We start from the raw sequence: 13841 nt of genomic DNA, 5'->3' as shown, positions 1-13841 counted from the left end.
ATAAATTAGCTGTAAAAGGCTAAGCCATGCATGGTAGCACATCTAGAATATGTATTCTAACTGTTTGACATTGTTTTATTTGTACATGAAACCAAAATATTGTTGAACATAATTTTTTTGGTGTGTGTCTAATTATGCTTACTAAGCTTTTCCCATCATTCCTTTTGAATTGTGTTCTTTAGTTAGTTTATAAGATTCTTATTCACAGACTAATGTGGTTTTGGAAAAAAAAACAGCCCTGGAGTGCCAACCGTAACAATGGGACTTATTTCTTATGGAAATGTAGAATGTCAGATACACTTAGGATCAAATTGCTGAGCTGTTGTTGAGCTGTTCTGTTTCTGACATGGTCACCCAGATATTAAAAAGGTGTTAGGTAGGTTGTAAGTTATAGCCCTGATGCTTCTGGAAAGCATCATGTTCCACACAGAGATTTTTTTTTTTAATGTGCATGGTTAATAAATACTTTTATGAGTGTTGGGATTGCTGTGCAAACACAGAAATGAACAGCAGTGTGTGACACACAGTACTTTATGTTTTTCCAGGAAGTTTTAGACCCATTGCACATGCTTTGTGCTGCTTGAAAATGCAAATGCAGTAGATGCCAGATGTCTCTGGAGAAGGAGTAGCTCCAGCTCAGCTGCACAGTGCCCATGATGTGGGAAGTCTGTACAGCCAACATGAGTCTAAAAGTCCAAGAGTTCTCCAAAATGTCTAACTTTCTGCATAAGTAATAATAATACAACGTAGTGTATCTAGTATAATATTGCTGCATCTCTACAATTGACCAGCATGATTGCAGAGGAAATGTCTGTGAATTCTTGATGGCACTGTGATCACAGAGGAACTGCTCAGTTTTCAATTTGAAATAGTCAAATTACGCTGTGAGAAAATTGCTGGCTCTAAGAGTCCTGAGCTATAAATGACAGTGACTTTGCACCATTGATGAGCATTCTTATAGCTTAACCTTTCTGTGTTTCTGTAAGTATGGCACAGTAATAATCAAGTAGGCAGTTTTATGTTTAAACTGGTTGGTGTTAAAACTGCATTTATCGTGCCGTTTTAAAAATGGGTCAGGTTGAGCAATAAGTACGAGGTGGAGGATGTAATATTTTGGGATTTTTGCTTGGTAATGGCAAAAATTGATACAGGATTTAAACTGTTTCTAATGGTCTTATTATTTCACTGTTTCTTGGAACATAAGAGAATGAAAGAAAGGAGCCTGCACTGACTTATCTTTATTTTTTATCAATGTTACAGCCCTAACACAGTGCAATGTTACAATCAAAATAACATAAAAGGAATTATATTATGAGTAATTGTACATAATTATTACAATTATATGTATATAATTATATATTTATGGCAATGGTTTCTTGCCATCGGTCTGGATTTCTACAAACATATGTATTTGTAAGTACAAAATGAGGCCAAATAAGCACAATATTCATTGTAATACTATTATCAAATATGTTAGGATCTGGATTTTAAGAGGTTCTGGGAAGTGATGGTACCTGTGTCACTAAATTTACTTAGCTGTTCAAGTAATGGAAATCAGTCTTTTGGTGGGTAATTTTTATTTTTTAATTACTTCTAAAATGGTTTATAGCTATTTTTTCCTGAGAGCTTCAATGACCTGATGTATTTTTCTGCTCATTTAGTATAAGACTATAGTGATCTGAGTCAATCTTTTTCAGCTAATTTTTTGGTCTTGAGGTAAAAATACTTTCTTACTTATTTGATTGCTTTAGGCCTAACATATGCTCTGAATAGGCTTTAGGCATCCACATTGTCTTATTCTTTGACCTGGATGATTTTATTTATAGACATTATTGAATTTCAATTAATTTACTGCAAACCTTAAGCAGCTGAAATGCTCATATCATGGCTTTTGGTTTTAATGCAAAATTTAAAAACAAGTCCCTTTGGTTTATATCCCTTTTGTGATTTGGGCCTTTGTGGATCAAACTTGCATGCTTTCCTTTGCTCTTGCTTTGTTATGGTTTTTAACTTAGGCACATTCTTATGCCTCTGGGATAAAAAGTCATAGAAATGAAACTAATAAAAATTATATATATTAAAAATTATTGAAATTCAGGAAGACACTGAAATTCCTTGAAATTTGGTGTTTGAATTTCAGCCTCAGCCTAAAACAATTCTTCACACACGCACACACACAAACACACACATACACATGACACACACAGAAGCTCCCATGCACATGTGAAAACACTTAGAAAATATTTGTGGAAAAATATGTAAGATTTATTTTCCAAAGGATCAGATTTCTCTGTATGTAAAATATACCATCTCAGGTTCTGCATTACACAGATATTTACTGAAAATTTAATGAGATGAAGACTTGGCTACAGCCAGCCCATAAGGATAGCAGCTATGGTGATTCTGGAAGTGTCCCAGGCAGGTAGGGTAACAAGGGATCTCCTGGGTCAACTTCTTGGTGATTTTGTGGTCGGTGTTTCCTCCAGAAAAGTTCATGCAACAGCCACTCCTTTCATCTTCAGTCCACAAAATAAAGAGCATTTCATGGTCTATAGTAAGCACAAGAGCAAGGAATACATTTAATATCATAGATCTGGCAAGACTGAATTTAAAACGAGCAAAACCAAATTATAGTGATAGGGTCAAAGCTAAGAATATGCAGTAATATGCCACTTTCTTTCATGCCCTTGGTTTAAGCCTGGATTTTCCTAAAGTATTGTAAGTTCGTGAAGATTTTGGGAAGGGAGTACAGTATTTGATCAAAGAACATGAATCATATCATCTTGCCACAAATTTCAGCTTGAATAATTCAAACACAGAGGATGTTATCGGTGTGCATGTACTGAAACCAAAAATTAATCAAATTAACTTAAATATTTATCTTCATTGCTCAATCTAATAGTCATCCTGTGGTTTGCAGTAAACCTTGAGCACTGTGCTATCCCTAGACTGACCACACGAAAAAGTATGACATACAGAAAATGTCTGGTGCTGGAGAGTAGAAAGCCAAAAGGTGATGGACAAGTCAAACAGAGCAGCTCTCAGAGCAAACTCTCTTTATGTTGTAACATACAGTGCAAATATATTGTCAAGAGGAAGTAAAAGTACATGTTACCAGCCTTGGTCTTCTGCATAGCTTTGACATCTGAATGATAATCTTTCATGTGAATTGCAAACTTCTCAGCCCTTCACTTTAAATGAGAGTAAATTAAATTAGTTTTGTCTAAGAAATGAAATCCAGAATTGTAAAATAGCCCTAGTAATGAGTAAAAAGAAGATTTTATCAAAGTTTATCATGATAACCTTTATTTTGAAAGTGCATACCACTTACATAAATTGAAATGAAATTTCTATGTGTAATTAGTAATGTTCAGTAAGTCTCAAAGTGCATGGAGTTGCTTTAAAGTATCTCACCACTTGCTAGTTATCTTGGCTATATGATACTATTACCATCTCTATATTTCCCTGCAGTTCTGGCTCTCTATTTTCTGCAATCAGCTAGCTCTATTCCCCTGACTCTCAGCAGGTCTTCTCTCTGTCTTCCAGTATCTGTGAGATCTCAGTCCTTATCATGCTGCTCCTAAGCATCCTGCTGCCTCTCAGATTTCCTGCATAAAACTTGTGAAGGCTTATCTGATGCTTTTGGATGTTTATTTGGAATTTATGGATTGGTGATGTTTCCCAAATGAAATCCCAAGGGAAAACTATTAATGTTAAGTATCCCTCAACCATTCTGTCCCAACTTTATTAGAATCTGGTGCTAAGTTTTTAAGTCTAACTGTGCTTTGCACTATCCAAGAACAATTCTCCCATCCTTGGAAGTGTTCAAAGCCAGGCTGGATGAGGCTTTGAGCAACCTGGTCTAGTGGAATGTGTCCCTGCCCACGACAGGGGGTTGGAAATAGATGATCTATGAGGTTCTTTCCAACCCAAACAATTCTGTGAGTCTATGAACTGGCAGAGAAGGGATTATTATTTTGAAGCAGTTTTTCTTAATTAATTTGAAAACTATCCAGAGCACTTCTTCATTTAGAGCTACAAATACAAAGCGTCCTATTCCCAGTAATGCCATGTAGTTGTATACCTAGAATTCTACATCTTTAAAAACTCAAAGGGAAGGATGCCAATGGGTTTCTGCATCATCAGATAAACAAGAGAAAATCTGTGGTCTTATTAGGAAAGAAATCACACATTTTTTCCATGAGACCAAATGAAAATTAAGTATAACATAGAGCAACTATTCTACACATTCATAATCTTTTCAATCCTAAAAAAAAATATTTTGTCTCATTCTCAATATGAAAGCATCAGTTGCCTCAGAAATCCAACCTCATTTGGAACTAGAACAATTACTCTGAAGGTGGGTAAGTCCAGTTTAAAAAAAAAAAAATTAGTTTTTCCATCTTGTGGACCACGGCAGTACCCTTTATTTAACCCACAGAAAACTCCTTTCTTGGCTTTCTCAAGTCGTTGTGAGATAATAGGCACTTGTGAGATAGTGGGAAAGATTAACATGGTGAGACTGAAGGCCATTATCTCACATTATCTGACAAGTGCCATAACTTGAGGAAGTGAATAAAGCTCTCTAAAGAATCTCACAGCTGTGGTTAATGTGAAGCCAAACAGTTACACTGGATCAAAGAATGTACAATTTCTTGCTACCCTGTGCTGACTTATCCATGTATCTGAACTTCAGGTTTCCCTAATTGCTTTAGACCTGCAGTGGCAAGAGGAACAGAATTTTTCCAAGCTTGAACAGCACAGAATTAGCATCAGCTAAGACCAGGTCATGCTTTAGTGTTAAAAATAACAAGATACAGGTCTATTGATTCTGTTGGTATAAGAATTCACCTCTCAGTAGAGCAGTCAAAAAAAGAAGAGCTGTTACAATTTATTTACTTTCTTATGTAGTGGTGTCCTTTTTGGTCTATATAATAGTATTTTTGGATTGTGGGCTTTTTCAAGATCGTGTTACTCAGTAAAAGGAGTGCTCCTAGAGTATGGTGTGATCACTGCAGAAAGTCTTACACAACTTGTTGTTGTCTTTCAGAGCTTGATATACTATGTCCTCAGTCATCAGTGTTATTTTGGGGTTATGTTACAGTGGGATGCCTCATTTCTAGATGAGATTGGTGTTCTTTTATACTGGTCAATACACAAACGTATGAGGTGTTTCATCTCAAATTGAAGAAGATGCTCAAACCAAGAATTTTTTCCAGACCGGTCTGCCGTTCTATAAAGCTCTGCTGTCTTCCTTGGTTTGTTTCAGGTTTTTTTGTGTGTCTGTGTGTTTAAATTTATTTTTTTAAACCAATCTTATTTTCTTTTCAATAGGAATTACTTTAAAGACCTGTTTCATATTTGACACTGAACAGCTGTCAGGTGATGCAGAAATTCTGTAGTGATCTGCTCTGGATTCACTGCAATAGAGGCCATGACTGTCTACCATTACAGCTTTCATGAATAATTGATTACTCTAAGGACAAGCTCTGGTTCTTTATTTATCAAACAACCCTTTGCCAACAGACTAGAAAATATTGAATCATGGAGGCCTGGGTAGGGAGAAAGATGGAATCTTTTTCATGACGTACACAGGTTATGCTCTGTGAATACTGGTTATCAGAATTAGTCAAAATATGTGATTTTTTAACAATTTAAAGATAAAAAATATCAGTGGCTTAACGAATTTCCTGCAAAGCTATTACCAGATTTTTAAAGTATCTGTCAAACGTTTTTTGTGAAAAAGAAATAAGAAGCATTTTCTTCAATGAATTTGGGGAAGGTGATTTTAATCCTCCAAGTAAAAAATTACCTCAAGTAGTTTTTGTGAAGTTCTCGGCCAAAATGGCTTGCTTTTTTTTTTTTTTTTTTTTTAATAGGGAGCCTGACTTTCAGACACTATTAGATCAGTGTTCTGGTAGAAGTTAGCTCAGAATAATCCTTTTCATAAAGGTCCAAATTCATCCTTAAAGCAGAGTTTATACAAAATAGTTTTCTGCAAATGACAGTGAAAATAATCTTTGGAGGATTTTTATCTTTTGTATGTTGTGTAGTTGTTGTTCCAAGGAAGAGATTAATTTATTGGTTCATGGGATATTATTACTTGATAATACTGAGGTATTGTGTGCTATTCTGAAATTATATGTACATAATGTTATTTCACATTTTTATTAACCCTTTTCTTAGTTATTTTATTTAAAATGTTTTGTTCATTGAGCTAGCTTTTCTCTGATATAAAAATCACAAATTGATGTTTGGATAGGAAATCCTGTTCAGCATTTACAGCTCATACATTTCTTCAGTAAAGGGAAATATAAAATTGAACTAAAGATGCATGTTTCAAGGAAGTCAATGAAATTTTTCTTTGTTTCCTTCTGCATAACCTCTAGGTATAACTACATAAAAAATAAATACTCATTTTCAAAGAAAAATAGTAGTTTTCTGTTAGATGATGATTTGGAATGATGCAGAATCTGTTTTGAGATTTTAGATAATATAGCACACAGTGGAACAGCAAAAGCTTTTTATTTTTCTTCTTCTCTCTTCACAGATGGACCCAATTCAAAAAGCTGTAATAAATCATACATTTGGAGTTCCTCTTCCTCATCGAAGAAAGCAAATCATATCATGCAACATTTGCCAGCTGAGATTCAATTCTGATGTAAGTCGATCATTTTGTATCAGATTAGAAATATGTACTTATCTTCTAGGATGTGCCATAATTTTCAGAAATTGAGCCTAAATGAAATGTTGTGATTTCAGTTTGTTGCTCAGCAGATGAAAAGGCTGTGGGCTGTTTTAAATAAACACAATGGCTTGGTAGTGTTTATACACCCAGCCAGATTTTCCCTGCCAATATATCCCTGTAAGCTCATCAACTTCAGTTGGGCTGCACTGAGTGTAAATAGGAAAAATTGACTGATCAATTACTGCTAATAATGCTGGTATATTTGCTGGATCCTAATTCTTCTACCAGTCCTGGTTATGTGTCCCTTCTGTTGGCTCCTACCTTGGATCCTCTCACTCCTCCAGCAAAGAAGCAGAACAAGCTGAACTGGAGATGCTCTCTAATACACCAAGGAAGGAAACCTGTCTCCCATAATTATCCAAGGGAGCTGTGCTGTGGTGCTCCTTGGCAGCTAATACCTGTTGTGTCACAGAAAAGCCTCTTAGGTTTTAGCTCCTCTATTTCCTTCTCAGAATCACTGTGTATGCAGACAAAACCTGACATAGTAAAGTGTATTTTTTTTATGCTATTCTAGGCTCTTCAGGAAGTTTCTACAAATGGGCATTGCTAGAGGGAACTAATCATCCATTGTCTTTAATTCATTATGTAATTTAAATATGGAAATTACTTCTGCCAGAATAAAAATGTTTTGACTTAGAGTGAGGTCAAACCCAACAGTGTCCACAAGCTTCCTTTCTAATTCTAGTCATAGGAAGAAGTGAAATAATTTTTGTGTACTCCTGCCTCTTTAAAGGCAGCTATTTATATACAGTTTGTACTGTTTTTAGTTTATTGATTATTTAGCAAAACCATGAGCTTGTCAAAAACTTAAATTGAACCTTGAAGCCTAATTTTAGGGATTTCCCATCTTGGGGTGAAAATATTATATTTCTTTTCATTCCCCTCAGCTTTTTATCCCTTGGAAATAATTTCAAAAATATCTCAGTCACAATTTCTGGACCAGTCAGCATCACATGTTTAATTTTACTGATGACTCCAGGTTATCTAGTTTATTTACTGAATGGACACCTTCTCTTATAACACTGACATAATTCTCAAAGAGTAGTGCAAGGAAGGGTAATACACTCTCTGGAACTATCATGTCCATCACAGATAAAAATAGAAGAGTCAAATTAGGCTCTTCCATTTAAAAACCAGATGCCAAAATTAGAACTGTGGATACTGAGTCATTCATGAGGAAGGGATGATGGAGACTTCTGAGCCACAGTGGATCTTATCAACCGAGCAGCCCAATTTATCACTCAAAATTCTCAGCTTTTTCAGCTTTGTCTCAGGAAAATGCATGTCACACTGAACCAGACACAGTGTATAGCTAAAAGAGAAATCAAATACTTCAGTGTTACATACCAGAGTGAAGCACCTCCTTTCAAAGAGGTATACCATTTTTTTGTCTTCAAAAAGGTCTAGACAAAAGACAAGATGAACATATCAATAGAGTTACTTAGTTCATTAGCAGTTACACAAAATGGATCGGTATGTGGAGAGGAAAATTTTCCAGCTGAGAAGATCTCGGCATTTTCCAGAATAAAATGTTTGAAATAAAAATCCTTCTACACAGAGACAAAGTAAGCATCAGTGGACATTGATACTTTTTACTCAGAGGACTACTCTGCTCCTGTACTGCTTCTTTTCTGCTGCTTTTAGGAAGGTTTCTGAAGAGAGAGGGAAGAAGCAGAGGCCATTTTCAGAGCCACCTATAGTGTCCAAAAAACTGGTTTCAGAAGACATCTGTTAATTTAAGCTGTTCACAAAAATCTCTTGGAAGACTAGCTGATATTTATCTGTCCCTTCACACCTTCAGGTGTTGAAGCTTGAACTCAAATAGCCAACACTGTTCAGAAGGTTGTTTTAATGCTCCCCTCTCTCTAATAGATCAATATTATCTCTACCAAATGGGGAGACCTTCTTGATGAGTATGTTTCATTTTCCACTTTTAGTATTTGCCTAAGTTTTAAAGCAGCCACAGTGTTGATTGATTGAGAGATTATGATCCAAAATCTGCCCATTGATTAACCTGGAATGATATCTCTCTCTCTTTTCATTACCCCACAGAGGAAATTTGTCGATATCTTTATGGTGGTGTCTCCTCGTTCCAGTGCTTATAGTTATTACTGCTGAAAATCACAAAGTGCTCTACTGAGGTGTTGAAGAAATAATTTGTATTCAGAGTTCCACTGCAGTTTAGGAATGTTTTTCTGCAACAAATGAGGGGAATAGGTAGAGCTATTTCCTCCATTGCTTAGGTAATTTTGAAATGTCCACCTGTGTTTGAAGCAAAAATGTGGTAAACTAAAGACTTAATATTTGGATTCAAAGAAAAAATGCTTTGAAGAAAAAGAGCTGTTAGCTATAATTTTTTGATAACTCTACTATGAATGGCAAGCACACACATAGTAATTCTTTATCCTATTATCATGAAAAAGTTTTCACTTACTCAATATTCCTACCTTTCATTTTCATCATATTTTGTTGAACACAAATCCATAACAGAATAAAATAACTTTTCTGTCTAGGAACCTAAGCTTTGTGTCTATTCTACCAATATGTCTCTATTTTTAGATGCAGGAGATAGGTTCTATCAGAGAGTAATGAATAGAAATTCCATTTGCCTGATACACAACAATATTATGAAAATGTTTACAATAAAACTGGTCTGTGGGATTTTTCTTTTTTGCATAGAATACAAAATTTTCTCCCTTTAGATAGAGATTTCTTTAAGAGAAGCAGAGCTTTTTTTTTCTGGGTACATGGTATCAAAACCACGTTTTAAAAAGATGAGAAAAGGCAGTACAATAGTCTAAAATCATTTAGCTTCTTTGTAAAGGAGTTATCTATAAATCTTTGTGACAGCTGTGTGTTCATTTTTTTTTTTTAAATAAATCTCATACAAGGGAAGGGAGGAATGGTGCAAAAACCAAAGCCTCTCCATGCTGAACAAAAACAGAACAGCAATGGTAGATTTTGTGGAGTCCACTTCAAGCAATTTTTTTTTTCCGAGAAAACTAGATATATCATTTACACTCACACTGGGCATTCAAACTAGGGTGAAACATTTAAATGTATGCTTAGCTGCGAGTGCCCAATGTTGCCACTTATATGTTGGCAGCTGCTGAGAGCTATAGCACCAGTGAATGCTTGCTTTGTAGCAAACATTAAATCTTTAAGATATAAAAGTATCTGTAAAATACCTACTGGATTTTCCTTCCTTGACTATGTGATCTTCTTTTGCCCATGAGATTATTTGATGAAGTTATATAGTTCTCAGTATCTGTCAACAAGGTCAATTTTTTGCAAAGGAATTACCTTTTTCTTCCCTCTCATTTAACGAGATGGCTGAGTGATGACCCAGTTTGCCTTTATAGAAAGGTTGGGCAGCATTCTGATCTGTTCACAGGACTTGAATTCCATTATGATACACTTTAAGAAATATTTCCAATTATATGAGCCAGAAATTATTGTTTGATTTAAATAGCAACAGTAGTAATATTTCCCTGCAAATCAGGGATGCTCATCAGTCCTTATTTGTTGTTTTTTACCATTTTTTTCTCCATCTCTATGAAACAAAGGTATGACCAAATTGATATAGTGTTCCACTGTATGAATTTATCTGGATTCAAAAGATAAAACAACAAAAGATGAAACATCTTCCATTAAAAAAGAGTGAAGGATTTTTTTGAGGGTAAGGATGCAATATAGCTCTGCAGTATTTTATTATGGTTCTAACTTTTGTTGGGGAAAAAGCAGGACCAGAGGACTAATATCCTCTTTAGGCTATGCTTGATATCTAGAACAAAAGATTAATGTATCAACTTGTAAGGGCCTAGGGTATAATAAGGTGATAATAAACAGTCAACATGAATTTGTCAAGAACAAATCATGTCAAATGAATGTAATTTTTTTCTTTGACAGGGTAATTGACCAAATAGATAATAGGGAATAAATAGATGTGACATATTTTGGCTGCAACAAGGGTTTATACAGTCCTATGTGGCAGTTCTGTAAAGTAAGTAGGGGAATATGGTCCAGGTGAAATTATTAAAAGTTGGTTGCACGACAGAATGAAGAGCTGCGGTGAGAGCAGCTCCTGATGGTTTCCTGTCAAAACAAAAGTTCACAACAAGTCAGGATCTGAAAGAATCTCTCTATGCTTATTGCTACTCTAATTTTTCATTACCAACGTGCCTGACAGGACAGTGTACACATGCCAGTTTTGTGGATGACATCTAGATGAAGGGTGGCAGACTCTTGATGGATGGTGGTAAGTTCCAGATCTCGGTCCAAAATTATCTCCAGTTGGAGAGAAGAGTCTGGAATTCTGACAAGTGCAGTAAATAAAAGCATGAACTATTGTGCTTAGACTGGAAAAAGTAAACGCACAAGTACTAAAATGAGCAAATGTCGGGTTAATGGGATTATGAATCATAATCCAAATATGATGGCTAATGCAGGAAAAGAAAAAAAAAAAAAGAAAAACTCACCGAACTAATCTTATGATAATTTTTCCCCCAAATATGATATTTATCAATAAGTAAGTATTCCACAGCAAATATTCAAGAGCAGCTCTACAAGAAGGACCGGGGGTGCTTGTAGATGGGAGGCTGAACATGACCCAACAATATGCACCTGCAGTTCAGAAAGCCAAACAGGTCTTGGTCTGCATCCAAAGCAGTGTGGGCAGCAATTCAGGGGAGGGGATTTTCCTCTGCTCCATTCTCTGCTCCACCTTGACCACTGCGTCCAGCACTGGGATCCTCAGCACAGGAAAGACATGGACCTTTTGGAGCACGTCCAGAGAAGGGACACCAAGATGATCAGTGTACTTGAACACCTATCCTGTGAGGAAAAGCTGAGAGAGCTAGCTGGAGTTGTTCAGCCTGGGGAAGGGAATGCAGTAGGGATCACTGTGGCCTTTCAGAAATTAGAGGAAAGATGGGAACAAACTTTTGGACAAGAGCAATGGGTTCAAACTGAAGGAGGGTTAATTGGATCAGACATAAGAAATAAGTTTATTAAAATGGGGATTATAGAACACTGGAATGGGTTTCCCAAAGAGGTGTATGCCTGTATGCCCCATCCCTGGAAACATCCAAGGTCAGGTTGAACTGACCTCTGTGCAGCCTGTTCTAGTTCAAGATATCCCTGCTTCTTGCAGAGGTGCTAAACTAGATGACCTTTAAAAGGTCCCTCTCAACTCAAACTATTTAACGATTCTATGAGTTGAAATTGGCAATGCCTCAGGTGAAGAATTATTTGTAACAGTGGTCATCACACTTCTATGAAAGCATAATTAGTTGGAGGATTTAGTAGAACACATCCACTAATATGACAAGACGTGAAAAAAATTCACTCAGGTAGGGAGAGTAGAAAGCACTAGATGGGTTTACAGCAAAAACGACCAGGGAAATATAGTTGGCTTTCCATATCTGAAAGGGAGTTAATAAGAGTTTAGTGACCAATTGATCTTTGTGTTACTTGGTTTTGATAGATAAATAAATTTGACTAATTCTTCAGATTAATTTGATTTAAGAGATTTTTTTTGTTGGAGTGCTTCGTGAAACAATTTTAACTGTAATGGTAGAGAAGTTCTGTAAGGAAACGTTCAGACAGTTGAGAGGTGCCTGTTGGCAGAGAGTATTCACAAATCAGGCACCTGTTTCTGAGGCTGGACAAGAGATGGTGAATGTAATCCCACACCTGAGAGATTATATGACATCTTGCTTGACTAATTTATGAATCTCTCTGTAGTTTGGAAGATATAACAGAGATTTCTTCATCCATGCCCAATGACAGTCACACTTGGCCTGCAGCCTCTGTTTTACAAAGCAAGGGGAACTTTAAAATATTGGTCCATTAAGAACCAGGAAAGCCTGGTACAGTTAAATACTAGAAGTTATTTAGCATTTCACCCTTCTGATTTGAAATCTGTTGTTGGTCAGTTTGCTTAAATATTATTTGAAGCAATCAGTGCTATTTGCTTCAATCACCGTTCTGTTTGTGGCTATAACCACAGGGTCTTATTCTTTGCATGTTTTGTTGTACATGCAAATGTACAACACTTATGGGTTAGATTCAGATTTACAATTAAGCTAGAGATTTAGAATCCTGGTTCAGTATAAACCAAATAATTTCTGCTTGAATTGTAGGGCTCAGCTTTTTAAAGCAAAGTCACTTTTGGCAGGTATTATTAGCCATAAATCACATTGATTGATTGGTTGATTATCTTGGGGCATTTTAATTTTTTTCTTTCCAACCCAATATGCCTGTGTTATATGAATTCATCAGCCTGGTTCTTTAAGGAAGATTCTTTTGTGTAAATATTTGCATATGCTCAAGACCCCCTAAAAGCAGTATTACTATATGAGGGTATTGTAGTGATTGCAGCGGTAGTACCTGAAAAAGAACAAAAGTTCGTCCGGATTTAACTTATTCATATATATATAAATAAAATTTAGATATATGTAATTTATATATTTCTGTAACTGTCTCTGTGTATATATGCCATGTCTTTCTAATAATGCACCATCTTTCCTGTACTATGGAGTTAAAGTAAGGAGGAACAAATACTGATTCCAGTTACAGAATCGCATGTTATGTTTATTTGAGATTAGAATATTAGTTAGAATGGAAATACACTCAAAGTGGGTATTTTTCCAGAGGTATTGGTCTGTGGTAGTCACTGTAAAAAGTAGCAAGTAATCACAGAAAATTATTAGTGTGGAGATTTCTATGGGAAATCTGGCATTTGCATCGATACTATATAGAAACCATAAAGAATTGCTAACAAAGTGTTTAATTACTTGATTTTTTGGCATTCCAATAGTCTAATCAAATAGCACTGAATATTTTGCATTTCAATGTCTTACATGAAGAATTTTGAAAGCAACCTGGTATATCCTCTGCCTAGTATGATGTTCAGTGGAGTCTGTTTTTATTGGCATAGCCTGCATATTTTAGAAGAATTGCCTCCTCTTTCCTAGACCACAGTTTTAAAGATTGTAATATGAATTGCAGTCAGAGCCTGTGCAACTCTGGCCTTTCCCATACTAGAGAATTCAAACTTTTTATTATTATTTTTATTTTCCTTTTTTTAATA

General features: G+C 35.7%; 1 protein-coding gene across 6 annotated transcripts in view; it reads left to right on the top strand.

Annotated features, from left to right (window-relative positions):
- Positions 1-13841, top strand: part of ZNF385D (zinc finger protein 385D) — a 415154-nt gene that overhangs the window by 313966 nt on the left and 87347 nt on the right. For all 6 annotated transcript variants that reach the window (XM_038127127.1, XM_038127126.1, XM_038127121.1 and 3 more), the window contains one exon: positions 6551-6661. In XM_038127127.1, coding sequence (XP_037983055.1) covers positions 6551-6661 — 111 coding nt within the window. The remainder of the gene's footprint in view (positions 1-6550; positions 6662-13841) is intronic.

This window comes from Motacilla alba, chromosome 2 (genome assembly GCF_015832195.1).
Source record: "Motacilla alba alba isolate MOTALB_02 chromosome 2, Motacilla_alba_V1.0_pri, whole genome shotgun sequence".
NCBI classification, from domain to species: Eukaryota; Metazoa; Chordata; class Aves; order Passeriformes; family Motacillidae; genus Motacilla; species Motacilla alba.
The sequence above is the reverse complement of the archived record's forward strand: the minus strand, read 5'-3'. Positions and strand labels throughout refer to the sequence as shown.